This window comes from Haemaphysalis longicornis, unplaced genomic scaffold (genome assembly GCF_048455015.1).
Source record: "Haemaphysalis longicornis isolate Haplotype H1 unplaced genomic scaffold, Haemaphysalis longicornis Haplotype H1 scaffold_10, whole genome shotgun sequence".
In the NCBI taxonomy this organism is placed as follows: Eukaryota; Metazoa; Arthropoda; class Arachnida; order Ixodida; family Ixodidae; genus Haemaphysalis; species Haemaphysalis longicornis.
In genome coordinates this window covers 48815070-48842508 of record NW_027526204.1, presented here as the reverse complement: position 1 = coordinate 48842508, position 27439 = coordinate 48815070, and the positions used below count along the sequence as shown (strand labels likewise).

Below are 27439 nucleotides of genomic sequence, written 5' to 3'. Positions count from 1 at the left end.
GAGTTTCGTCAAGGCAATATTCCTTTCTTTAAGCGGGGTTCCGTACTCCCGTTGCCATCAGTATATAGTGTTATTTCCGGGGCATGGGATCATTTGGAAACGCTTGCTCGATGGCCTAAGCCCGTCTATTTTGCCCCAAACCGTTCAAAAGGGTGCGTGAAGTTAATCGACGTACCTGGTTAACCGCCGTAACTTCGCTCGGAATTTTAATCTGTTTAAGACAAAATAAATCGGCTGGGGCAGGTATAACCATTGAACAATCTACCCTGCCCCGAAAACCACAGAAACAGGGTATGTCACAGATTCGCTGTGCGCAGTCTGTCTCGGTTTTTACTCACGTGGCCAAACCACTACCGCTCACTGAGAAACCCGATTTACTGGTAATTATAAAACTATATGATAGAAAGTTATAAAGACGATACGGGTGGACGAAAGTCCTGCTAAAAAAGATTAAGGTATCTACGAAACGCAAACCAAAGGAGTAATAATTAAGTATCTTGAACTCCGGTTAGTCGGTGGTTTAACCGCGGTTGGGTAACGTAAAATCAAGTATAAGTCAAGTCAGACTGCTCTAATCATAGAGTTTATATGATACGCTATGGCTCTAACCAGAACTGGGAATAGTCTAGAGAGATGTGGCGACTCTCCCTTTATGTATACAACTAGAAGACGGGGTAAAAGGGCTACTGAATGCTTGTGGAACTGGCATTGTAAATCCAAGGACAGGGGTTGTTCCTGTGGGGAAGGCACAATAAACGCGGCCTAGTAATTCTGCGGTGCCACACATTACACGTGTGTCTTTTTCACTGCCAAATAAACTCGTCCGTTTGCGTGGTTTTGCGAGGAAAAGTTTGGAGCCATCGCATAGCAGACGACACCGCGAACCACTCAAATGCCTCAGCTTGAAGCAGACATCTGGATCAGCATCGCCATCAAAAACTTATAGAACGTGGCTCCGCGCAGCGACAAACGCTTTCCATCTACGTTAACCAGATGCGGCTGGCATATGTATAATGCATTAGGCCGTAATACTTTCTGCGTTCGTCAACTTCTCGGCGAAAAGGTTAGGTAATTAGCTCATGATACGGGGCTTAACCGCAGCCAAACTCGTGTTTTCTGTGCCCGTGAAGACGCCTCGGGAGCCACTGCTGACACACCGATGTGGACTGCCGTGCAGTTTCTGAAAGGGCCTGTCGTTCTTCGTTCGCCGTGGTCGTCGTGTCACCTGCCTAAGTAATCTGTTGTCCTCCCATCGAAGGCCACCCTGCGACATCAGTTTATTTGCAGTTGAGTGAAGTGACGCGCTTACTATAGCAGCATCCCGATTCATCGGGCGTCGGCCGTGGTGTAAAAGTGATTACGCCTGGAACTGGGCCTTCCGTGGAGTACCGAATTCAGGTAACTGTACTCGACGCTTAGCCGGAAAACCTGCTACAGTTATTTGCAGCCGACTTTGTAAATAGCACTGTGAGAGATACGCTGGAGTGTAAGCGCAACCGCGCCGCTAATTGTACTAGGCAACGTGCGCGAGGTACAGCCGAGGGCTAAAGTTAGCGGACCGTGGGAGCGGTGGCGAAAAGTAACTGCTGCGCTGTGAGCTTGGGCGCCGCCCGTTGTAGAGACCGCGCATAGGCCTTCGGTGTCGCGAAAAAAAAAAACCCTCTGCGCTAAAAAGTGTACTCCCAGAAAAGAAAGGATATGTCAGAAAAAAAAATGCGGCTTAAAAATGCATGTTGTTACACTGACACCGCAGTCTATTTGATTGGACTGCGATGCACATGTTCGTGTGGATGTTAGCAATAAAGCTCGTGGTATGCCGAGAAGGCTGTGTCTAGCATTCCGTCCAGACGGAACGATGTACCCGTGCTAAATTTTCGTGTAGATGGAACGAAGCACTGCGGGTAACCTTCTGTCTAGACGGAATTCAACTGAGAACTTAGCATTTCGTCCAAGAGAGTGTCTAGCGTTCCGTCCAGACGGAACGCTGATAACTGCTAAAGTTCCGTTCAGACTGAACGCCAAATCAAAACCAGCCGATTAGCCGCTGTTTCTCGTCATGAGATTTGGTGTAGTGGTTCTGCTGCTGACTACAAACGTTGTAGTCCCCGGTTCGATTCTCGCACCGTGTTTTTTTTTTTGTTTTTTTTTTTTGTGTATGTGTGTGGCCGCGTGGTTAGCGTTTTGTAACCGGAAAACTTCACGCCCGCTTTACAATTCACGCGGTGAGAGCAGTCCGTCTCGATTTTTTACTTTACTCAAGCGGCCAAACCGCTCCCGCTCACTGGAGCCAAGGGCGACGTAGCCATCGCCAGTTACGCCCGATCTCCTGTAATTATTACCAGTGATTAATAATTAACAGTGACTCTGGCTAGTCAGTGAGCGGAAGCGGTTTGGCCGGTTAGGTAAAAATCAAGACCGACTGCTCTCGCTGAAATATTGTGAAGCGGGCATCGGGTGGCGGCTTGGAGATCCGCTCGGATAGAGCTAGAGTTAGTCCGATCATCTGTAATTATTAATAATGATTAATAATTATCAGTGATTCTGGCTAGTCAGTGAGCGGTAGCGGTTTGGCCGGTTGGGTAAAAATCAAGAGAGACTGCTCTCAACGCGAGTTGTTTCCTCTGGACGGAACTTTGAGTGACAGTTGCCGTTCCGTCTGGACGAAACGCTAGACACAGCCTTCGTCCGACGGAGCCGACGTAAAGTTTGTATACATCCGTCCAAATGAAAGTAAAACCGCCTGATTAGACGCAGTTTGGAGTTGCACCTAGGATAATGGAACGAAGCAACTGTTTCACCAGTAGTCTGCCGAAGGCATATCAATGGGCTCTACATCGTCATCTGTCGGATGTGAAGGTGGCAGTGGGCTTACAGCAGATCCTTTTAGTCTTGCGTGTGTTTAAAATTTTCTATAGTGTGCCTTGCTTCCAGACGGCAGAACACCGACAGCAGGCGTACTGTGTGCAACATCCTCGATGCCCGAGGGCTGCGTTACAGCAATGTCTGTGGGTGCAGCCTCCAGCCGGGTTGTATCCTGTAGCCAACAGACGCAAGCCACTGTTACTACGAGTGTCAGAGGTACTTCCCCAATTTGATGTGGCATTCTGCGTCTGCATTATGGACTTAATTTTCTTTGCAGGTACACAGTGCGCTCCGCCGTTGCTCATCAGTGCAAGCTCCCAAACCGAAAAGAAATTTCCAGGTTAGAGTTCATGTTTTTGCTTCTCATATGAGCGTTCTAGTGTACAGTGGAAACACGGCTGTATCAGTTTTTTATGCTTTGTTCATGGCGTTGTCTACAAGCTATGAAGGTTTATTCTTTCTGAGGAATACCAGTGGTTTTAAGCATGCCGCTGATATTATGAGGTTGGAAATTTACAAGATGTGTTCATTAAAGGTCCGGTGTTCATGTGAGCAGATGTCGCAACAATTTCAGGGTAGTGATTACAGATCCTAAGAGTGATGTGTTTAGCTAAAAAAATAACAGGTTTGCAATGTGCCTTTGTGTGAACAGTTTTCAGGTTACAAAAAAGACAAGTTTTTAATTTATTCATTGTTTAAAGTTCGCTTAGTCTAGCCTGATAAATGGAAGACGAAAGAATGAATTTATTGTTACCATGGAAGGGAAAGTCCACTAGCAGACGTACTTTGTCTCACCTAAGGATGGACTCTGGAATGCGTGCTAGTGTGGGGGATGGGGAAAACATGCATGCAGGAAACGGAGAAGAAAGAGTGGGAGATGATGTATATTCCGGACTATACGCTAAAAATAAACAAACAAAAACTACCAATACAAACAAACACACAAAAGAAACGCGGCCACAGTCCAGTTTGCTAACCATGGAGAAAGCGGAGCGCGGGGAGGAGTTTTGAGGTGTCCATGTGGGAACCTAAGGCCTCATGGGCTCCGTCCTGCTCTCTGGCACTGCAAGCTGCGACAAAATCTCTTCAAAGGGCCGAGCCCTTCCCCCTGAAGGAGGCCAGCAGTTCAGCCCTCCCTGCCACAAACTGAGGGCCCTCAAAGACCAAATGCGGCTGTGTGTGTACGGCTGCCTGGCAGTGCTGTGGCACGACAGGTCATCGATCGGCTCCAGGCGGTGCTTTCGCTCGGCCATCCACACGCAACCCATGTGAAGTCGCACAACAACCAAGCATTGCTGACGTGGCAACCGTATGGCCTGGACAGGTGGTGGGGTCTCTCCAGCAGCCATCCATGGATCTGGGTGCTGCTTGTGCCGCCATAGGTCGGCAAAACAGAAAGAACTCACTCAAACTCAATCACATTTTTTTTATTTACGCTGTACTCAATCAAACTCAGACTCAAAAAGTTCGTCTGTTCACAAAATCACTCGTACTCACTCATCAAATACTCATTTGTAATCGTACTCACTTGTACTCAAACTCATTTGTCCTCACGAGTATTCGTACTCAATCTGTACTCATGAGTACTGAATCTGTACTCATGAGTACTCACTCTGTACTCATGAGTACTCAATGAGTACTACTGCTCATGAGTACTACTCATTCTGCACTCGCGAGTACTACTCATTCTGCACTCACGAGTACTACTCATTCTGCACTCATGAGTACTACTCATTCTGCACTCATGAGTACTCAATCAGTACTCATGAGTACTCATTTGTATTACTCACGAATAATCAACTTATCTGCACTGTTAGCTAGGTTGTAGCTCGAATGAAAGACTAAGTAGAAAAAATAAATTGTTTAATTGATTAGAAAAACACAGGTTACATATAAATCAGGACAGAGGAAGAAAACGTCTGACGCGGTGCACTGTCGTTGGGCGACTTACTGTCCGAAGGCAAGTACACTGTACATGTGAGAAAGCGAAACGGAACGTAAGCACTCGCGTGGCGCCTGGCGTCTCGTCTTGTTCTCAGGCCGGGTCGGGCTCAGGGGAGCTCGGGGCTTGTCGGTGCGGCCGTGGCCGTAAACTGCGTTTTTGTGCATGTCTTCGGGTGGCAGCTTTTGTCGCCCGTTTTCGTTTCCGGGCGCGCTGATACGTATCCTAATCGTGCTCTGAATCCGAAATGCGCCTGCCCCCAGGCACAATGAAGCTTTCGCGTAGATTGACGTCCGTTGGTATCCAGATCACTGTCCGCTTGTTCACAGATGCTCGATGCTGGCGTTTGTTTTTTGTTGTTCCAGATACTAGAAACTTCGTTAAGAGGGTGTTCGTCTCGTTGAGTTTCGGTGAATTTCAAATCTGCTTGATTTTATTGTGTGTGTGCCGTGGAATTCGTCAGACCTGAACTTGACAGTGTTTACGGCGTTGCGTTGGTTGCGCCGCTTCCGTCGGCCATTGTGTTCGTGTACCTCATCGCGTGCTTGATGCATGTGGGAGCGTAGTCGTCTGGTTTGTCCGGTGGCGAGCTGCGCTGTGTAGGGATGGCATAGTTCGGCGCGTTGAGGACGTTGCTTGAATTGACGCGTGCGTTGCGTATGGTGCGGGAGCCGTTCGGCTTTTCGTGTAGTGTGCGGTAGCGGGGCGTTTTCGTAGGGTGGCATGGCTGATCAGTCAAAGTTGTTGCGGCTCCGTGCTCGCAGTCGTTGTGGTTGTTTCGGAAGTGAAACTGCTGTGGTGGGGAAGCGGACGTAGTTCGTGCCGTCCGTTCGGTCCCACATTCCTCGGCGTCGCAAGCGTGACTTCATCGTCAGGGCATTCGATGCTTCGTCTGGATCGGGTTCATTAATTGCCGTTCTTGCCGTGTCCGTGTCGTCGCTCAAGACCTCGTTATTTGCCTGTTGTTTCGAGAATGCTATATCGCTATCTCTCCCATACAAGCAGGATCCGTTTATCGCGAGTTCGCTTGCTCGCGGTTGCGTCCTCTTGTACGAAATGGTGTTTGTAGTGTGAGTCTCGATCGGAGCGCGGGTGCCGGTGATCTTGTTAATTCTGGCTCGGACATGCCGCGTGCGCTGGCCGTGTCTTTGCTCGTTGACGGACCTACTTGCACGAGTGTCATGTCGTTCGTCTGCTGGACTCGAGCGGGAGCAGCGGGTGTCGGAGAGCTCGTACTTTCCGGTAGGGTTGAACCGCGTGCGCTGGCCCAGTCCCAACAGTCTGTGTGTGTGTGTTCGGGGGGGGGGGTGGAGAGGGTACGGTCGCAGTCGAGGGCCGCAGTGCACTCAGTTGCTGCCGGTACTTGGCAGCCGTTACAGCAACGTAGAACTGCTCTGCCGTGCTTTGTGTACTCGAGAACAAAGTTTGTACACGCGTTTTTCGAAGGCGTGATAGCTTGCACTGACGTCAGTGTATTGCCGTGTTGGTAGGTTGGTTGCACAGTGGAAATCTGCAGCTCTTATCTCGAGCAACGCCGGTGAAGCTGACAGCGATCGATCAAAAAGTGCGGTGACGTCGTTATGTGCAATCCACATGTTTTACGAGACGTTCCAAGATAGGAGCTTAAGCAGCAATCCCGGCGTCTGGCGTTGGCGTTCATCAATTCAAAACAATTCCTTCACGAGGCCACTCACAGTGCGAGCTTAAACTCCGCAGTATAGTTGCTAGCGAGGGGTGGTCGCCCCGCCTGTAAACAGTAGTGAAGGTAGGGGAATAACAACCACCGAAATTCACCATCATCGTCAGCGCCCTCATTACACGGTGGCATAAACGAGAAGCGGCGAATCGGGTTTCCACTCGAAAGTAAAGCCATTCGAAAGCAAAACGCTCCTCCAGCGGCAAGATGACAGAGCTCTTCGACAAAATATGCGAGGCTAAACAAGGCGCCGCACGCGTTGAACTGGATATGATGTCCGATTCACAACTCACAAACGTGCTTAGGTGTACTCGGATATTTTATTTCCGTTGCTGGGGCAAATTCCACCGCCGCGCCTGCACGCTGTAGTGCACGGTGGGGCTATATGCTCACTTGGAAATGGCACTACACGAGACCATATTACTAGCGAACCTGAGCAAAATGTTTCAAAACGGGAACCTAATAAAACCATATGGGCGCACGTACATCAGCCAAACTTTCGCTTGAATACGCACAGCTAACGTTACAAACCACGCAGTCGGTTTGACGCGAGTTACGTAAATTAACTGCGACTGTTGAAATGAGCGGTTCAGCTCACGAAACGACTACACAGCGTGACATGCGTCTACGGAAACTTCTGAAGACCGAAAAAGAGAAACTTCAGTACGCCTAGTTCGTGCGTTGTTAGCAGCCTCCACCGCCTCTCCCCTAAAAGAATTGGAAGGGAGCAAGCGCAATGAAGCCGCCACGCGTTCAGAGGCCGCGTCAACAAAAATAACTGCGGCAGTCAACAAGTCCCATCAGAGAAGAGCAACTGCGGCCGCGTTTCCCGCCGGGCCCTCACCCCCTCCTTTTTCCCTCTTCACTGTGACCCCTTTGCGAGCGACCGCCGAAAAACGCTTACAGCGCCAAACAGGGACCGGGACACGCGCGTCCAGACTCGAGCTCGTGATAAAACTTGTTTGCACTACTGTACACAGGAGTGCATATACTCATGAATACACAATACTCATGAGTACACAGTATTCACGAGTATTGTACTCATGAGTGTTCTACTTATGAGTACTGTATACTCATGAGTACTGTGTACTCATGAGTACTGTGTACTCATGAGTACTGTGTACGCATGAGTACTGTGTACTCATGAGTACTCATACTCATGAATTTTGTACTCATGAGTACTCACACTCATGAGTAGTGTACTCATGAGTACTGTATTCATGAGTAGTGGACTTACCCCTGTACTCACTCGTCATCGTACTCACAGTTTTTTTCTGGGTGTGTGATCACTCATCATCGTACTCACATGTGAGTTTGAGTACAAATGACTGTACTCACGAGTGAGTACGCCGACCTATGTGTGCCGCTGGGTGTGAAGGTGGTATGGCACTCACTGCAGCCGCAGGCGAGCACCCTGTTCAGACAGCCGTGCTGCCTTGTCTCGCACAGGCCCGCACCACGAGTAAGCACAGGTTGCCCTCCTGTATCCGCAGCAGGGCTGTCCATGAATCACACAGCATGATGCAGTGATCGGGGTGTGGCTCCAGCTTCAGTGGCATGTCGCGGCCAAGGTGTACGCCCACCAGCTCGGGTATAGTGGATGACACGGCATTGTTCAGCCAGCCCTGCATGGTGGCCTCCCCCAGCACAGTTGCCGCTGTGGCCGAACCCTGCCACTGACACGGAGCCGTCTGTGTAGGCCAGGGTGTGACTTTCCCGGTCACCCCAGACGACTGCCTAGGCCAGTTGTAGCTGCCTGCAGTGCGATGTCCGCTGCTTGCTGTACAGTCCCGGGATCTGCATGCGCACCTTGGCCACCAGACTAGGGGTGGCCGCTGGGGGGGCTGCGTCCCGGGGGTCCACCACCTACTCATACAGGGTCAGATGCGCCCTTGCGCGAGTGGCAATGAGTGCGCTGCTGCTACAGCAGGGGGCTGCCCCCCTTGGCCCACCACAGCTGGTCAATGTGGCGCCGGATGTGCTGCTCCACCGTCATTTGGAATGTTCATGCCACCGCCTCACCCAGTGTCTTCTGGCACTGCGAGTCTCGAGGATGTCTCAGGCAGATGCGGACGCCCCTGCGGTGGTCACTCTCCAGCTGCTGCCAGCTGGGCGTGCGCAGGGTGACCAGCAGCAGCACTTACATGAGGAGCCTCATGGCTGAGGCAGTGTACAGCTGCAGGGGCATTCACTGCGAGCAGCCACTGTCTTGTGCAGCCACCTTCCACACGTCCGCAGTGGCAATCTGTGTCTGTGCCCTGGCTTGGAGCTCCTTGATGGCCTGGCAGAAGTTGATGCAGTGGTCCAGTGTGAGCCTTAGGTAGTGCACACTGGTTTTCCAGCTAAGCTGCATGCCGTCGATGTCCTCGCACCTGGCCTTGTGATGGCCAACTCTCCCGATTTACCCGGGAGACTCGCGATTTCTTACCTATTCTCCCGGTTGTATGGGCACAGCCATAAATCTCCCGATAAACAGCTCCAACTCCCATCTCAAAAACAAAAACAAAAAAGAACGGCGTTATGCAGCACAGTCGCATTGCAATTAACATCATGAGCTGGGTAGCTAGCCGAAGTTCGGATGGGAATTCAAGCCGTTTGTGTGCTCAGAGTGTACATGTCTAACTTTGTTCACCTGTGGTCGGGACAATGCGTTGAGGACTGACCGTAGTAACATTCTGCTTTTCACAGCTTTCTTGACATCATGGCATCCTTGAAACCCAAGAAGTATTTACAATGTTTCTTGAAGTGTTACAATTCGGAATTCCCATGTTTCGTGCCGTCAAGGAAAGGGAAACAGTTCGGATTTTGCACAACTTGCACGTGCTACGCGACCGTGGCCCACGGCGGTAAGGGAGTCTTAAGAGTGCATTTGGCGACTACTAAGTACCAAAGCTTCCTTCGTGCTGCTGAGAAGCAGAGGACTGTGAGCAACTTATTTGGCAACAGCAATGAAGACAGTGCTGTGCGTGCGGAGTGCCTTTTCACTGGATTTCTTATCGCGCACAATTTACCGCTCAGCGTGAGTGATCACGTTGTGGAACTTCTGTGCAAGATGTTTCCCAAGTGTAAAGAGGCGAAGCGCTACGGGTGCGGCAGAACAAAGACAACTGCCATTGTCAGTGAAATGGCTACAGAGGTGCAAGGTGCAGTGGTGGAAAGCCTGAAGCGTCGTGTTTTTGCGCTTGCAGTTGACGGCAGCAACCCCACCTCATCGCAGCTTTACCCTGTCGTGGCGACCTACTACGCAGAGAAATGCGGACGGGTTGAACGTAAGCTTTTAAGTGCGAAGCACTTCTTAGTTGGGCCTACTCCTGCTTCCACCGCCGTCCTCCGTCCGCAGCCTAGCAACGGCGCCGGATTTCCGACGTGTGAGGGCGCTCGCATAGCGCCTCCTCTCCCCCCTCGCCTACTCTCCTAAAGCCCCTTTACTACTCTCCAGCTCGCAACACCCTCTCTCGGCGCGCCAGCCAGGCCACTACACTATATAAAAAAAAAACAGCATCCGGCGCCAGGTTTCGATCCGAGGACTTTGCGGCCGCAGCGCGACGCTCTACCGACTAAGCCACGGACGCGACGCTGATATCAGTGTTAGTAACGCGCCTTATAGCTTTAACGCATTCAAACTACGTCGTCAGCGGCGTGCGTTGGCGACTCAGCGGCGTTATAGCGGCTGCAACAACCCTTAACGGTCCACTTTAGCGACCACAAGGCGGTCGTAATGACCGTCGCATACAACGACAACACAAACAAGTGCTGAAATAAATACTGTCGTTTCACTTTACTTTGCGTGTGTGTGTATGTGTGCGTGATTACATTCCCTCTCGAACATCTCTCGAACATACACGTTAATTCACCAAGATTTCCGCAGAGGGACAAACGAGACGTGTTAAGCCGAACGTGATCACGAGGGGGTGTTAATGTAACTAACGGGCAAAATGCCACCAAACTTCAACAAACTCCCCCACATAGCATCACCCCGTGCTTCGCACTTCCTCATACTCCCCTTCGGGGAAATGCGGGGGAATTTTTGTGCGTGCAAGAACTTCGAGGAGAGGCTACTACTGGCCTAAAAATTGACAACCTCGTTCTCGACGTGTTGCGTTCGCTTGATATACCTGCGTCTAATTGCACTGAATTTGGTGCTGATAATGCAAATGTAATGCGTGGAAAGAAAAATGGCCTGGTATGTGCGGCATCAGTGTGGCCATAAGACCTAGTTAAAAACGAAACATGAATTTTGTATGTAGACTAGACATCGCATGTGCTGCATTAAAAAAAAATGCCCTCCCTCCCCTCGCTGTGAACCTCCCGAATTTCGAAGTCCTCAGGTTGGCAGGTATGGACTGGCCGTCCGGGTGCACCAGCATAGCCTCCGTCTTTCTGTCCGACAGCTGGCCAGCTTCGCCTGCACCACATCTAGGGATGCCTGCAGCTGCAAAACGACGCCTTGGCAGCGCACCTCGGGTCGCAGTGCCCACAGAGCCACATCGTCGCCATACACAGACATGTCCACCCTTTCTGCCCCTCGTCTGGGCAGGCGATGACCAGGTGTAAGAGGAAGGGGCTGACTGAACCCCTCGTCCACTGGCCGAGGCGCTGACAGGGCACTGCCCGCCTTCACCCGTGACTTGTGACCCATCAGGAATGGCTCGATAGAGCCCCCCAGCTTGCCCGCAATGGCTGCCTCCTCCATGGCCAGTGAGATGGTGGGATGCTGCAGATTTTCGAAGGCACCATTGACATCTAGTAGCACCAGGGCTGCCACATGCCTGCTAGTAAGGCATAGTCCAGCACTGCCACCACATTGGCAATGAAGTCCGTCGCATCCCGGTGCCGCCGGAAGGCTGTGAGCTGCTCAGGAATGCACTCCCAGGGATAGAAGTGCTGCTCCAATTGCTCCAAGATGAAACTTCTGCTCCATGCTGCTCCAAATGGTCGTTTTAAGGAATTTTTGCTCCAAATGTGCGCCGAAGGGGCATTTCGAAAATGTGTGGTAGCACTTCTCTCTGGTGCAAAACCGAAACTGAAAATAAACTTGTGTCTAGTGTCACCTTTATTTAAACATCCAAGTCAAACCCGTTTGTAAACTGAGTTTGCTGCGATGTGTCTGCGCATCTGTAGACATGGCCTTCTTTATCTGTTATCGTCCATGGCTTTTTTTATGGCTTTACGGCCACCCTGGGGCATTGCCATGTGTCACAAAGAACATATGAACGGTTCTTTGTGGCATGTACTAGTGTTGTTAACATTGTAGAGTTAGTATTATTTGGCTTTATATTTTTCAAGTCGTTTTTCTGCAATCATTTTCTATTGCTGCATCGGTCCAACTAGTTTCTATTTGCTCTATAGCTATTTTTTTCCAACTGAACTACCAACTCACTGAAAAGTACACTTTGTTACGAAAATCAGTAGGGGAGAAACGGCAGAAGTCACAGGGGAGGAAAAGTGGGTGTAGAGATACCATCGTGAACATTTCATCATGCACTTGAGGTCCGCCGACACAAATGAGGACGTGTTAGTACAGGAAGCAGGCACAATGTTGTCGCGACTGCTAAGTCGGATCACCTTGGGCGGCGAGTCATCTTATCTCGAAGCAGATGGCATGTTGCGGTCAACGATGGCATGAGGTTCAATTCAAAGGCAGGCGGCGTCAACACCATCTTGTTCTGGTCACCACTGCTTCACATTTCTGGCAATTGTAGCACGGCTTCAGAAGTTGCTTCTTCACTAGGGTTGCTCCAAAAGCAACCAAGTCCCAAAAAAGGAAGGAAAGATGAAAGTTTCGCCGAGGCTGTATCAACGGACAGCTGCTTCAACAAGCTCACCATGGCTTAGAACACACTGCTTTACTAGAATGCATAAATTTCGACATTCACAACAGGGTGAAGATGACTCCCCGATTACATGTGGTAGACTTCATTCCACTGGACAGTGCAGTTCTGGATCTCGAAGTTGTTGAAGTTTGAGGGCCATAGGAACGTCAGTGTCACCGTGCTAGTCCATCGTGAATTCGCTCAACGGTCGCAAACCGAGGTAGTCCCGCCAACTGTGGGTTATGTGCTGCCACCTAGTCACCCAGAACACTAGCTGTAGCAGGAACAGGCCGTTCACCATTATCGCATTCAGGGTCATTTCCTCCACTTGCTCAACCTTACTGCGGCGAGCTTTCCTAACGGCTGGGGACCTTTTTCTATTCTCTTGCATATTCTAACTTATTTGCTTATAGATAAAAGCAGGCCTGATATTACCTAGAAGAAAATAGACTCAGTACTGGGACGCATGCACGGGCTTAACCAAATTGGTTTCATTTGCCTCAATGGTGACAGTGTATCTGACGAACATTTAGCAAATCTTTTTAACAATTTTCTGAACAAAAAACAAAAGCCATACTTTTTAGACCAAAAAGCATAATGGTTATTTTGCCAAATCTTGTCCTTGGTGAAGGCGTAATTGAAGTCAAGTACATGAAAAAGCTAGGTGTACATTTCTCTACCAATCTTACTTGGGATTGCCGTATTAATGAAATTCATAAAAAGCTCTGGAGGAGTGTAGGTGCACTTAATAAATGTTGGCATGAATTACCACAACATATAAAAGTAATTTGTAACTTGTTATTCTTCCCTCACCTTTTTACAGTATTTACAATATTTACAATAATATAAACAGCATGAGCATGCATAATGGGTCCTAAGCTACAAATCCATACCATTTATTAAGAATATTTGTCTAAGCAACCTCTTAACGATCCGTAAGATATTACCTAATTAGGCTCCAGTATTTTGTTCGTAATTGAAAGAATAATTTTGCCACATGAAAACTAATGACATATGGCTGTCCTTAAGCTGCAGTTTTGTGCTTCATATTTCTGTCACTGGTGAGTGGATTTCACTGACAGTAAAACATTGTTATATTATCTTGCAGACAAAGTAAAATCGTGCATAAAGCTGAATATCCTTTATCAAGCCACACTGGAGGAAAAATATGGGCATTTGCTAGCATTCTTTAATGTTTTTGTTCATATTTCTCTGGTAACTGGTTACTAAAGTTCACTGACAGTAAAACATTGTTATAATATCTTGCAGTTAAAGTAAAATCGTGCATAAAGTTGAATATCTCTTATCAAGCCACACTGGATAAAAAATATGGGCATTTGCTAACCATTCTTTTATTTTTTTGCTCCAAGGTTGTGTCTTGGAGAAGTTCTCTGTTTCCGGAGATGGTGCTGAGGTTGCGGTAGAAGGTGGTCTTCGCACTTGCTCCTGCCGCCCACGTTCTGGCAACACAGGGTAGGTTGCAATGCTTGCAGTGTATTTTGTGGAACACAAACACTGTGGTAACCTCAGGCCTAAAACAGGCGTTCGTGTTGCTGAGTGCAGGAGGTGTGGTGCCTACAGGACACTGACAAGAGAAACAGAAAACACATTTTATTGAGCATCTGCTTGGGTCAGAGGACACTCGTGGCTGTGGGCATAGACCGGGTGGCGACGTTGGTTGCTTTCGTGACCAGAGTGGTTTGCACACCTGGGTGCAGGCTATGCATTGCCACTTCCCATTGCTCGTTGGATGTGAATAGGGGAAACTTACATTGAGGGCAGGCCCATATTATGTGTGGTAGATTGGCTGGGGTGCCGCATAGGGGGAAATCAGGGGTGGGTACTGGCGAGGAGATCGTCCTATAGGTGGCATCACTTAGCTAGGGGGCACAACGGCAATATTTTTATAGAGGGGAAACAGACGACAAAAATACATTGGTTTGTATAGGGAACTAGTCGGTCAAACAAGTTTTATTTAATGCACAGCGAAATTATGCGCAGTGGGGCAATGGAAATCTACAGTATACACAACTTGCATTGCATCGATTTTCGCAGCCTGAAACCCAACACAAGGTATGTATATCAAAGCTGAACTTTTGAAGGAACGTTGGACTTGGTCTGCAGTGGACACAACATCGCAGTGTGTTTCGGCACATCTCAGGCGGAAATGGTAATTAGCTCACAGAAATTGCAACAGACATGAAAAGCCGACCCAAAAGGCTTTACAATCGTTCGCGGCCGTGAAAAGACAGGGACTTAAAAGAACAGGTGTTCCGTCGGACAGCCTACCCGGGGGGATACAAGCCGCCGAAAGTTACAAGTTTTTCAAGAATTCGCTTTGAATGTTCGGCCTTACCAGAGACAAAAGAAGTTTTACCCTAGGTCGCTTTTAGTGAACACTGTGTGTAGGTAGCTTTTAAGTTCTATACCTACAAATTGATCTGCGAGTCAATGCGGCAATGTATGCGGCACCACTTACGAAGATGACCGATACCCCAGAGTGCACGCTACACCAAAATGAAACTTTAACATGCTGAACAAAGCTGCTCTCAAAATGTTTTTTTTTTCGCTAGGAACCTTCGCTTCAAAACAAACAGTGCACGTCACAGGGGTCTAAAAACGCAATCATCCCATCAAAAACGCGTACAAGCCACTTAGCGCCGGTCAGCTGCAATGCTCCAATGAAAGCTCTGATGAAAAAAATTCCAGGATACGGCTCTACAAACATACAAAAGAGTGAACATAACACGGTTAAACAAAAAGATTTCTTTTCAATTTTGCACCAGTTCCGTAGCAGTCAGGACCGCGGTACTCACACGTAGCAACGCAAAACAGGCTCCTAGCACGGACGACGAACCGTAATTCGCACAAAATAGGCAGCGCTGCACGTATCACACTATTGTGCGCATAAGTATCCAATGGTCATTAGACGTCACGGAGAAACAGCAGCGCATATAAGACGGGCAAGCTGACACGTTGACAGTGATGGATCAAGCACAGGAAATCGAAGGAAAACCGCGAAATGGGCATACTTCACACCTACACAGGCCAGCTAACTCAACCGGCAATAAGCGCACACCTTGCGCAGCCTTAGCACGTCGAGAGAAAACCAGTACGTTTCAGACACAAGCTGTCGCCGCGACCCTAACGCTCACTGGTCTAGACAGTCATGCCACCCGTGGCTCTGCCTGCAAATAAATGCCTACAAAACAAAGAAAGACGAATAACATTTGAGGCAGGGAACTTTCAGAGGGGGAAGCTAGCTGCCTCCCCCTCCCTTGTTTTTTTCTTTCACAGCAGTCTGCACTTATTTGACTGTCGGAATCAATACAAAGACAACAATGCAGGAGGATACTGCTCTTTTTTTTCCCTCTCATGAACGGCAGCACCAAAGAAATGGCGTTCAAAGAGAAAGCAGGCTGGCCACACGCAATTAGCGAACTTGGCGAAGCTTCTTTTCATGCGTTTATGGTTTGTGCACACGTATTGGCATGTATAGCGTCTGAAAGAACCTGTGATGGTATTTTAACTTTGGCACGTTTAGCAGCTTCTGGGTGCGACCATGTTGAGTGTGGAAGACCACGTTTTGCACCAAACAGTGAACCAGTACACGGACGCTAATGCAGTTTCTTATGAAACATGAACTTAATTCGAACGCTGAGAACTAAATATTGGAGACTTTGCTTTTGCTCTTGTGTTTTTTCTTTTAGAATGTTTTCTCATGGAGCAGTTGGGCGCATTCTCTACTCATGCATGGTAAAAATTGCTGAGTGTGGCTGCTCTCGTAGAAGGACGCTGGAATCCCAAGTGCATGGTGTTTTCGTTCAGACAAAACGCTGTAAATTAGCCAGCAGAATCTTCTCGGGTGATGGGCAGAGTTGCCTTAATTCTTTCAGATCAACATATACTCAAAAGGGCTCCCTGGAATTGTATATGTTGCTAAATATTTGTTTCCAGAAATATAAGGCACCCCGTCCCCCATGGGAAAAAGCCTGCATTGTCTGCTTTGTTTCTTCTCTATGCAGTTTCGCATTAGCGCCGCTATACTCGGTTACAACTTAAGAACGGCACCGAAGTTGCCGCTGTGCCTCATCACCGCAGCCGGATGTCACTCCGCGCAGCACAAGTAGCGCGTTACTGGGAATATTTTGAACATGGCACGAGCCGTTTTTGTATCTTTTTGGACCTAATATGCTTATAAACTACTGCAGCGACGGCAAACAAACTACGTGAGAAAAGGCAGACGATATCACGCATTCGTGGCAGTCTCCTTTCAAAACGCGCGCGCCCGTTGACATCCGGGTCCGTCGCTTAGGCGGAGTGATACCGTACATGAGCTGGTGCCGTTCTTAACTTGTTCCCGAGTATAGGGCACCACTTTAATATCTCCTCCCCAATATTGATGACCGAATGTGTGTTAGCTTTGGGGGGTTTGAGAAGCGTTTGTTTATAGGAGGCACCAGGCGTGTGCTTGCTCCTTGCTTAGTTTTTTGTCAGCCAGAGGCTAGACCTGGCAAGAGGGGCAGTCATATGTAATTTCATTGTGAGACAAGAGTCTGTCCCTTGCAGACTTGGCTTTGTGATTTGGATATAGACTAGTTGACACGGTTGGCGAGGCTCAGGCTATTTTGTGAGCTGCCTCGTTTTTGTTGAAGCCAGAAAGCACCAGTGTCCCGACCAGTTCTACAAGGGACAGAGGGAGATGTCGATTCATATTTGAGTGCTGCTTCAGAGATTAAGCCGGCGGCGAAATTTTGTATTGCATTTTTTAATCCGAAATGACTGATTGGGTTGCAGTGAAAGTGCTAAGGCCATTGCCGCCTCTTTTGCTGTCTCACGACTGAGGGTCTCGATAGTTGCGGTATCGATAGATTTTTTCAGGGTTTACTGCGGTGATTGTGTATGCCTTGTGGTGTCTACATTCAGCTGCATCAACATACTCAACGCGGGGCTTGCTTCCAAATTTTGTCTAGATAGCTCATGTTGTGTTTCCTTTTCGCTCTACAGGGTGAAGGGCAAAAGGCTAAGCCCTTCGCCTTTCTCAGTCAATGTCCTTAGCCTGCCTAGTCCTATCCCTTGACACAGCTTTAGCACTTTGTTTCTACCCCTCTGGGAACTCAGTTTAGGAGGTGTGTGCGCTTGCACATTAAAAAATTATGAAGTGCGACATTGCCAGTTGAGTATGCATTTGTATGAATGAAAATAGAAAGAAGCGGTGCAACCATGGATTCAATAGATAAGTTTGCACCTAATGTGGACTTCATTACAGAAAAGCTTTCTAATGCCAAAAATGCCAACAAGTTTCATTGGCATATCGTAGTTAATAACATCATAATGTATTTTAGACTAAGGCGGTGATTTCACCTGATTGGTTCACATTTATGATAACTTTAAGCTTAACAATGAAGCCAAGCTTGACAACACAACACTTACTACGATATGAAAGTATATTAAATGGGCTGTGTAATATATCAGACAAAAATAGAAGCAAAGAAAGGAATGTTAACAGCACCAAATTGAAAATGTGAAGCCATGCAAGTGACAGAACATGTGATAAGCACTGAAGCCAGTCACACTCATGGGCAACAAAGCGTAAAGAATCATAGCAGAATCGTCTTTGCTAAATGATTGCATAATTCTCCTTGGTTTTGCTCATTGGGTATTTAGCAAGTATTTGTTCCTTTTGGTGGCCTTTGTAAGGTGGGGTGAGCACTTGACTTTGCACTAAAAGATGGCAAAATTACTATTGCCTGTGCCAGTTATCAGGGAGTAATGATGACATGACTCCTCATTTAGGCAGTGCCCTATCTGATGTAAATAATCACTTACACGTGAGCAGGATGTCAGACATGGCATCACAGTTTCACGGAATAAATAGTTTTTTTTAGTAAGCGAATGGGGTCTGTCACCTTTTTGGAGTTCATGTGTCAGCTGAGACCTATGGGTCTGGTTCACAAAAAAAAAACATCGATGCCAGCACATTCTACCACCCTTCCCAGCCTGTGGGAAAATACTTAAGTGTTTCCAGCGAAATAACATGTTCACTCCACTGTGGGTCACTGGTGGGTTGCGGCCTGTGCTCCTTCTACGTGGCAGGAAAGTTGTGAGAGTGCATCTGGTTGCTGATGTGATAACTTCATCCCACTTAAACGTAGTGATATGATTATTGTTGCATGGCGTTACAAATAGGCAGAAAAGTTTTTTTGATCTTTTAAATGCCGTGACCCGCCGGTCATCCACAACGTGTTCAATGAGAACGTTTTTATGGTGTGTGCGGCGTGACTCACTGGTGACCAACACTCAAGAACGCTCCATGATATGCTGCTGTCTGAGTTTTGAAAATGCAACCAATATATATATATATATATATATATTTCGGCCGAGGGACCGGCCTTCGTAGGCCGGTTCCTCGGCCGAAACGTTATTAAACCAGTTCTCTTTTTTACCGTGGTGGAAAACTTTTGTGTATTTTCTACCGGCGTCCAGGGAAGCTTTGTTCCTTTATATATATATTGTTAAGAAGACAGCCGACACACCAGTAGCCGGTTGAGGTTGTTTAATTGCAGGAGCGAAGCCGATGGATAACGCAGGTCTGAGCATTGCGATCACCAAGCGCTTTTCTGGCGCATGCACGTCCTGGGGTTCATCGTCTTCCCTGACACCTCTTTGGCGCATATCCCCGTGTGTGGATTGGGCATAATCCTATATGGGCTATGCTGGTGAGGCACATACCCCGATGTCTTGATGGCATGTTGCGTCTATTGTATATGTTCATTACCCTCGTTACAATCACCCCCCGGTGCAGAAGGAGCCAACCTGGCGACTTAGGGTGATGTCGACACGAGCGGGTCGTAGTAAGGCTTGAGCCTATCAACGTGGACTGTTTCACGGTCACGGCGGCGAAGATCCGAGGACGGAGTAATGGGCTCAACAAGGTAGTTCACTGGCGAAGTGCAGGCAATGACCTTGTAGGGACCGTGATATTTGGCCACCAATTTTTGGGAGAGACCAGGTGTTGGGCAGGGCACCCAAAGCCACACATGCGAACCAGGATCAAACGTCTTAGGACCGGTGGAGTCGTCACGACGATGCTTCTGGCGCTGTTGGTCAGCAGTTGTAAAAGAACGGGCTAGTTGTCGACATTCTTCGGCGTGCTGCGCCATTTGTGATACCGGTGTGTATTCTGTGGCATCGCGGTTGTAAGGGAGTATGGTATCCAGGGCGCATGTCGGCTCACGTCCGTAAAGCAAGAAAAACGGGGAAAATCCCGTCGTCGCCTGTGTGGCCGTGTTTTAGGCGTACGTTATAAATGGGAGCACGAGGTCCCAATAGACCTTTCCGGAAAGTTGCGCGCGCCCCCAAACGGCGGCCGCAAAGCAGCCTGGGAACTGTGAGCGCCGCAGCAGCCGCCGCCGCCGCCGCCCGGGCCGCTCTTCATGTAGCTCTACCGTGCCAAACCGTGCCGTGCGCGGCAGCGCCTGTGGAGGCAGCATTTGTTGACGGTGCAGCTTCGGCATTTAACATTGTGTGATGCATGCAGAACATCTGCTATCCTGGACAGCTGTTTTGATAACTGGCTTCTTTTTCAAACTTACGCATTCTTACCACAGCCCGCATTTCTCCAACAAACTGCTGCATTTTGGGGAGTTGCAGTGTGTATCCCATCGATTCATGCTACACTATGTCTGTATTCGCTTCAAGTACTGTTGCCTAAGAGGTGGCAAGTCTCATTGAGCAATCCTGAGCTCTTTTGCTGTTTTCGGCTGTGTGTAAATATGAAAATAGAAATGTTTATTTCAGTCGAAAAAAGACGAGGCAGCTAGTTTGGTATCATTGCAATAAAAGACACGTACACTTTTATTCGGTTAGCAAAACTAACCAATACCGACTAAAAGGTAAAACTATTCAGAGGGCGCTAATACAAAACACGAGTTGACATTTCGCTTACTTATCGATTGAGAAGTGGTTCATGTGTTAAGTTGTTCAGGTAGCAACAAGTTTTTCATATCTGGTTTGGCTTGTCAGCCATCGCATTTGGGAAAACATACCACATGTAGTATTCTCAAGTTATTCACTTCTCGAATAACTCGCTCAACGTGTCTCCTCAGCGTGGCGATCTGCTGTGTGCGTGTTTGCTCCGCTACTGTCAGTTGACGCCGACCATTTAACGGAGCTCATCTTCGATCAAAAATCCTGGGTCAGCTATGACGAGCTGTCTCCTTTGTTTTCACTCAGGAAGTACACCATACCTTAAAAGTGAGAAATAATAATTCCACAATGAGCGACCGAAAAGAAATAGTCGAAATGCTGAACTCACAATGCCGCAGGAGACACGCTGCAGGCAGTCGCTGTCGCTCGATAAACCGCATCATTGTCTGCTGGAGCGAAAGCATTGCTTTATCGCCCTGTTACGCCCTTTGTGCTAAAATTCATTTCAAAACGGGCGTTGATTACTCTGAGCTGACAGGAGTATCTCGACAGTGCTGCATATCACTAGTTTGTCTTGGATGCCTGGAAGCGGGACGGGCGCTTAGGAAGGCGGTGTTTCGTTCACTTCGCGGCAGCATAGGAAACAAAAAAAAACGTATAAAAAACATAATTTACGTTATAATGCTGGGCTTGCCTGTCTACCGGAGGACACCTCTTGGCTAAGACCTGGTGTGTAAAAGTGGTCGCATACGGTCCATGTAACATTTGCGTCCGCTCGCGTTGAAATGGGCTCCACATATCCTGTGATGCTCGGACGGCTCCCACAAAGCGAATCGGTCATCACGACCCTGGCGATTTATCCGGCGAACCCATTAATCCTTTTTAATTGTCTTGTCCTTCGGAAACTTGTGCAATGAAACATGCCGGTCTCGTAACGTATTGTTGTCCCAACCGAGCACACAGGACGTTTGTCCGCCTCCTGCAGCTTCCTTGGCGCCATATCGTCAGTATCGCGTAAACTACAAACGCTAAGGCAGGCTGTAAACGAGTGTAGCTTTGCACACGCGGAAATGCATCACGAGTAGCGTGTGCACATGATATGGGCTTCTTCGTTTTCCCACTCGGCTCCCCGCGGGCTGCCGGAAGCAAGAGCTGGTTATTTGTATTTTTCTCGGGTAGCTCAAGTGTCACATTTGTTCTCTATTTCCTCGTGTTGAGGAATTTCTCTTTTCCTGCGGGCAGCCAGAAGCGCGAAGACGCTTTTCAACTGGCAGCAGCTGGTTCCACTCTCCAAGCTAGCAGACGACGTTGCTAGCAGACGACGAAAGGTTCTCACGCGGTGCCAGCAGTTTCAGAAGGATGAGAGTTTATTTCTTATTTTGGGTTCAATGGTTTAAAGATGCTTTAATTGATGCGTGACATAACTTTGAAAGCACAGCATTTCATTGACGGGCTCACTCCGCGCACGCGGCGCGCGGCGCCCATGCACCCCGTCGCCACCGTCGCCGCTCGCACCGCCCGCGCACGCAGTTCCCATGACGCCTTGCGCGGGCCCGCCAGGGGAAGGAGCGGCGCTGCAGTTTCTGGAAAGGTCTATTGGAGTGGTCGGATGACAAATACATTGAAAGCATGTCGCCCAGGGTGCGGTTGAATCGTTCCGTGAGCCCATTCGTCTGTGGGTGGTATGATGAGCTTGTCCGATGAACCACGTGACATTCGGCGAGTAGCGCTTTCACGACTTCCAATAAGAAGACCCGTCCTCAATCACTCAGGAGCTCCCGAGGCGCCCCGTGGCGAAGTATAAAATGACGTAGTAGGAAAGTGGCGACGTCACGAGCCGTGGATGCGGGCAGTGTAGCAGTTTCAGCATGCCTTGTCAGGTGGTCAACGACAACAATTATCCACCTGTTACCGGAAGCTGTAGAAGGCAGTGGCCTATTAGATCGATCCCAACGCGGTCAAAGGGTTTTTCCGGGCAGGGTAGGTAGTGGTTGCAGTGGAGCGAGCGAGCGAGCAGGTGGCGACTTGCGGCGTTGGCATTCCGGGCACGAGCGAACGTACTTCTGTACGAAGTTGTACATTCCACGCCAATAATAACGGAGGCGGAGTCGCTCGTATGTCTTGATGACGCCAGCATGGGCACAGCTCGGGTCGTCATGAAATGAAGCGCATATATCTGCGCGCAAATAGCGTGGGATAACCAGAAGCCACTTGCGACCGTCCGAGAAATAATTTCTGCGGTAAAGCAGCTCGGGACGCGGCCGCAAGGCTTATTCATAAACAAATGTGAAATTCGCCTTTCTGATAAGCTCTGATGCCCCCTGTTACCTATGATCATCCATAATTTCCACGACACCATGTGTCGGAACGATTTATTTGTTTGTTGGGACACGAGGAAAAGCAGGAAGTAACGTTTGGATGGCAGTTATTAGCAGAGAGTTTTTGAGTCTGGTGATTTAGGTTCGAGAGCTTGGCATGGCTTTTGTTTTTACCCCATGCCACCCTGCCTCGATGATTCACCAATTAGACACCAATATTTTTATTACAAGGGTTTTTTTATTACTAGGAAGCAATGGACATCTCTGGACAAACCTTCACATGTATATAGCACAACTGCCTTACGGGTTGGCAAGGAATTTTGGTTAAACCCGACCCAGCTGTTAAAGAAAGATACCTTTTGCTATATCCTCATAACTATACCTAGAAAGCATTTTTATATTTATTCCACGGGATCCCCCTCGACGAGACCTTTAATTTGATACCCCACACACCCTAGCAGGATCATACCAGTCAAACTAACCATGACTCTCATGACTGTAACCAGGACGCATTATTTAAATGTCAGATGTGAAACCTTCAATTTGACACCCGACATGCTTTAGCGGCCTCACCTTGAATTTAACCCAATCTATGACTCATAATGACTATCTCATGATTAGAACCACAAAGCCTTTTTTATTTGTACCACGTGATTCCCCTCGTCAAGACCTTAAATTTGATACCCTACACGCCCTAGCGGGGTGTAGGGAAACACCCTATCGGGGTTTCAACCCAATATAAGACTCTCCATGACTACCTCATGGTTATAACCAGGAAGCATTTTTGTATTTCTCCTACGTGATTCCGCTCATCAAGACCATTAATTTGATACCCATCACATTCTAGCAGAATCAATTTGAATGGTAAACCAGTCAATGACTAACCATAACTATCTCATGATATAGCCATACCGCAATTTTCTCCCACGTGATTTCCCTCATCGGAACCTTCAATTTGATGCCCCGCACACCCAGTGGCGTCATTGTGAATTTTAACCAAATTTACGACCCACCTTGACTATATCTTGATATTAATCAGAAAGCACGTGATTACCCTTATCGAGACCTTTAATTTCATGCGCCACATGCCCTAGCGTCATGAACTTGGAAACGCATTTTTGTTCTGACTGATTCCCCACATCGAGACTTGAATTTGATTCACCACATGCCTTCGCAGTGTCATTTTGAATTTTAACCCAATCTATGACTCATTATGAATGCCTGGTGACTACAAACAGGAAGCATTTTTTTTATTTACCCCGCGTGATTCCGTTATCGGGACCTTTCATTTGATACCTTACACGCCTTAGCGTCATCAGTTTGACTTTTCACCCAATCTAATGCGGTCATTATTCTGTCTAAGGGGGCGTTGCCCAGCAAATTCAGCTAATTCATTTGAAACAGCAGAAGGGACAGCCCCCGCCACCTTTTCCTCCGGCTCTCACCTCTTCCTTTGTGACCCCTAGTATATCAAGCTGTTAACAGTAGCAGGCAAACAACCAGCAAGCAAGCGCTGCCGTGTGTTTTCCACCACCCTTTCCCTACCTCTTAGTGGATCCATCAGCAGGAAAAGTTAAGACATGCCTTTTTTATGACCTCACCAGTCAATTATCACTCACGCACCCAGCCGCGAAAACTTGGTATACAGCAAGTGCTTGGGGTCATGAAAATTGAACAAGAAACTAAAAAAAATCAGACACCCCCTCCCTCCCAACCGATCATGGGGATCGCGAATGGTGCCGTACCTGCAGGTAACCTGAATTCCGAGCCCACAGCGATGCATGAAATTTAACAGCTAACCATAGCTGCCTGCTAGGCTACTCATATGTACTCAAACTCAAAATGGACTCAAAACTCATATGTACTCAGAACTCAAAATCTACTCAAAACTCAATATGTACTCACTCAAAATGTACTCAAACTCAAAATGTACTCAAACTCAAAATGTACTCAAACTCAAAATGTACTCAGAACTCAAAATGGACTCAGAACTCAAAATGGATTCAAACTCAAAATGTACTGAGAACTCAAAATGTACTCAAACTCAAAATGTACTCAGAACTCAAAATGGACTCAGAACTCAAAATGGATTCAAACTCAAAATGTACTGAGAACTCAAAATGGGCTCAGAATTCACTGGGTCTCAGGCGTACTCAAACTCAATTGGACTCAAACTCAGTCCGGTTCACTAGGCTCAAACTCACTCAAGCTCAAACTCACCATGCCACATTAGCCTCGCGCTCACTCAAACTCAAACTCGCGCGTGAGTCTGAGTCCAAATGAGTCTGAGTGAGTGGACTCATGAGTGAGTTCGTCGACCTCTGGTGTCTAGTGGTGCTCTGTGCCTGAATGTTATGCATTTTTCGAAATGCTATGCATATTTTGGTTTGTTTGGTTATGCAGTTGACATATATCTGGTCTTTATTATTACTGCACAGTTTATTCCAATTCTGTCTCTTTTCTTCTACTTAGGAATTTTTGCACTGACGGCAAGAAGCTCTTGTTTGGAGGGAAGCTGTATTCCTGCCTCTCCTGTGAACAGTCCAACCACCAGACAAATTCTGGCGAAGGGTGTGCCACCACGACGCTTCACATCTGCACTATTTGCAAAAAAGCCTTCCTTAAAAAATGCAGCCTGAGTGCACATATGAGAATACACTTTGGCAAGGATCCCGACATGTGTAGCACCAGTAATGAGCAATTCGCTCACAGAACCACCCTTGTTATTCATGAAAGTGCACACTCTGGTGAGAGTTCTTACGTGTGTAGCATCTGCCAAAAGGTCTTTGCTCAGAAAGCTAGCCTGGTGGCTCATGAAAGACTGCACTCTGGCAAAAAGCCCTACGTGTGTGATATCTGTCGAAAGAGCTTTACTTTTAGACGTTTCCTGCTTAAACATGAAAAGCTGCACTCTACTGAGTCGCCCTATGCATGCAGTATCTGCCATAAAGGTTTTCTTAAAAGTGGCCAACTGGCTCGTCATGAAAAATTGCACTCTGCTAAGAGGCACTATGTGTGCAGCACCTGTAACAAGGCCTTCACTTCGAGGTCCCATCTGGTTGTTCATGAAAAATTGCACTCTGGCCAAAGGCCTTACACGTGTGGCATCTGTAAAGAGGTCTTTAATACTTGCAGCCAACTGGCTTCTCATGAAAGAATACACTCTACTGAGAAGTCTTACGTGTGTAGCATCTGTAAAAGCGGCTTTAATACTAGCAGCCAACTGGCTTGTCATGAAAGAATGCACTCCAATGAAAGGCCTTACGTGTGTAAAATTTGTCAGAAAAGCTTTAAGCAAAAATCCTATTTGGTTAATCATGAAATCTTCCACTGTGGCAAAGGTCCTTATGTGTGTAACATTTGCCAGAAGAGCTTTCCTCATAAATCTTACCTGCTTCGTCATGAAAGAGTGCATTCTGGCGAGAGGCCCTTTGTATGTGGCATCTGTCAGCAGACTTTTTCTCAAAAACACAACCTGGACAGACATAACAAAGTGCACTCCGGGGATAGGCCTCATGTTTGTAGTATCTGTTCGAAGGGTTTTATTGAAAAAAGCTACTTGATCAGGCATGAAAAAGTGCACTCGCGTAAGAAGTCTTACATGTGCAGATTCTGTCCGAATACTTTTTCTGAAACGGCTGACCTGGAAAGGCATGAAATATTGCACTCTGGCAACATTCACTTGAGACAGTCACTTAAGACATATGAGAAAAAGCATACCAGCAAAACACCCACTTCATAACGTGTCAAAAATAAACACTGGTAAGTCACATTGACAGTGCAGCAACAGAAAGGTTGGTCAAATTTTCACTGGCATACATAATGCACTGTGACAGATCGCAAATTGGCGTAAAGTCAGGGTGTTTTATGCACTGGAAGAGCATTCCTTGCAAGCATACCTGGGCCATGCATGCGGTGAAACAATGACAAGGGCTTTTTGAAACAGCTAATTTATCATGAGTTACTGCACTCCACAATTACCACTGTTATCAGTTTCAGCAGTTATGCTACATAAGGCTGGAAAACCACATTCAAAGTCCCTATAGAAGCCCTCTAAGCAGAACCTGTGAAGAAGAATGAAAACTGCAAATAGAACCTTGCTATTCTTCAAATGGTGGCCACAGGTGCTCTGAAAGAGCCACGCATGCGCACAGATTACTGAGAGTGCACCCAGATGGTGCAGCATGCATAGGAGGCTGTAGTCCATTGTTCACATTTATTTTAATCCCCCCTGCACAAAAGGCACCTTCTAAAGGCAGCTTCAAGAGATACTTGTAAGGCAAAGTGCCCTTACACACGAGTGGGAAATGAGGCTGTGCGAGAGAATATGGACAAAATGTCCACACAGCTACACCACTGCAGCAATTAGCATCGCATTACCAGTAGGAATAGGCAGTGTGGGAGATAATTGTTTACATCAGGTAGTGTTGCCATTCCTAATGGATGTTTCCCAATCTGTCTTTCTATTCAAAATTAAACTCAGTTGCAGTTCAGCGCTTTGTCATGTCTTCTTTTCCTGTTATGTCCTCGTCCACGTGCGTTGTTAATCCCTTAAAGATCGTATCGCCAACAGCCGTTTTGGTTGTGGTACACTTCACCAGAGTTTGAACATGGGCTGGTGAATGCATAACTTCGTGAGAAGGCGGACGGGGTGGGAATGAAACAATGTGCAAATGTTTATCTATTTATCATCCTGTCCTGTCTGTAGCCCTGCCACTACCTTTTGAAGGCACATTTCACACTACACAAGCTACTAAGTACAACACATATGCCTTTTCACAGATATACTGGCTAAATTAATAAAGCCTGATATTTCATTCGTAATGTTCTTTGGATGCATAAACTCGCCAGAAGAAGGCCATGACCAATGTGACAACTG

General features: G+C 47.6%; 1 protein-coding gene across 5 annotated transcripts; it reads left to right on the top strand.

The window, feature by feature from the left end:
- Positions 1-398: 398 nt before the first annotated feature.
- LOC144158480 (uncharacterized) lies at positions 399-27053 on the top strand. 5 transcript variants are annotated; one of them, XM_077689379.1, is made up of 6 exons: positions 399-1398; positions 2932-3078; positions 3140-3202; positions 9689-9769; positions 13684-13786; positions 25033-27053. In XM_077689379.1, exons 2-6 carry the CDS (start codon positions 2976-2978, stop codon positions 26300-26302), a joined length of 1620 nt encoding a protein of 539 aa, XP_077545505.1. In that variant the 5' UTR covers positions 399-1398; positions 2932-2975; the 3' UTR covers positions 26303-27053. The 5 variants fall into 5 exon arrangements, with proteins under 5 accessions (XP_077545505.1, XP_077545506.1, XP_077545507.1 ...); XM_077689380.1 differs by having other exon boundaries at positions 2916-3078; XM_077689381.1 differs by lacking the exon at positions 9689-9769.
- Positions 27054-27439: the final 386 nt, after the last annotated feature.

What these genes read in the sequence shown, in the direction of transcription:
- LOC144158480 (XM_077689379.1), top strand. Translation starts at nt 2,976, where the DNA reads ATGCCCGAGGGCTGCGTTACAGCAATGTCTGTGGGTGCAGCCTCCAGC. An exon ending in TGTTACTACGAGTGTCAGAG is followed by an intron (nt 3,079 to 3,139) that starts GTACTTCCCCAA and finishes TTTTCTTTGCAG; the next exon opens with GTACACAGTGCGCTCCGCCG. An exon ending in GAAATGCGGACGGGTTGAAC is followed by an intron (nt 9,770 to 13,683) that starts GTAAGCTTTTAA and finishes TTTTGCTCCAAG; the next exon opens with GTTGTGTCTTGGAGAAGTTC.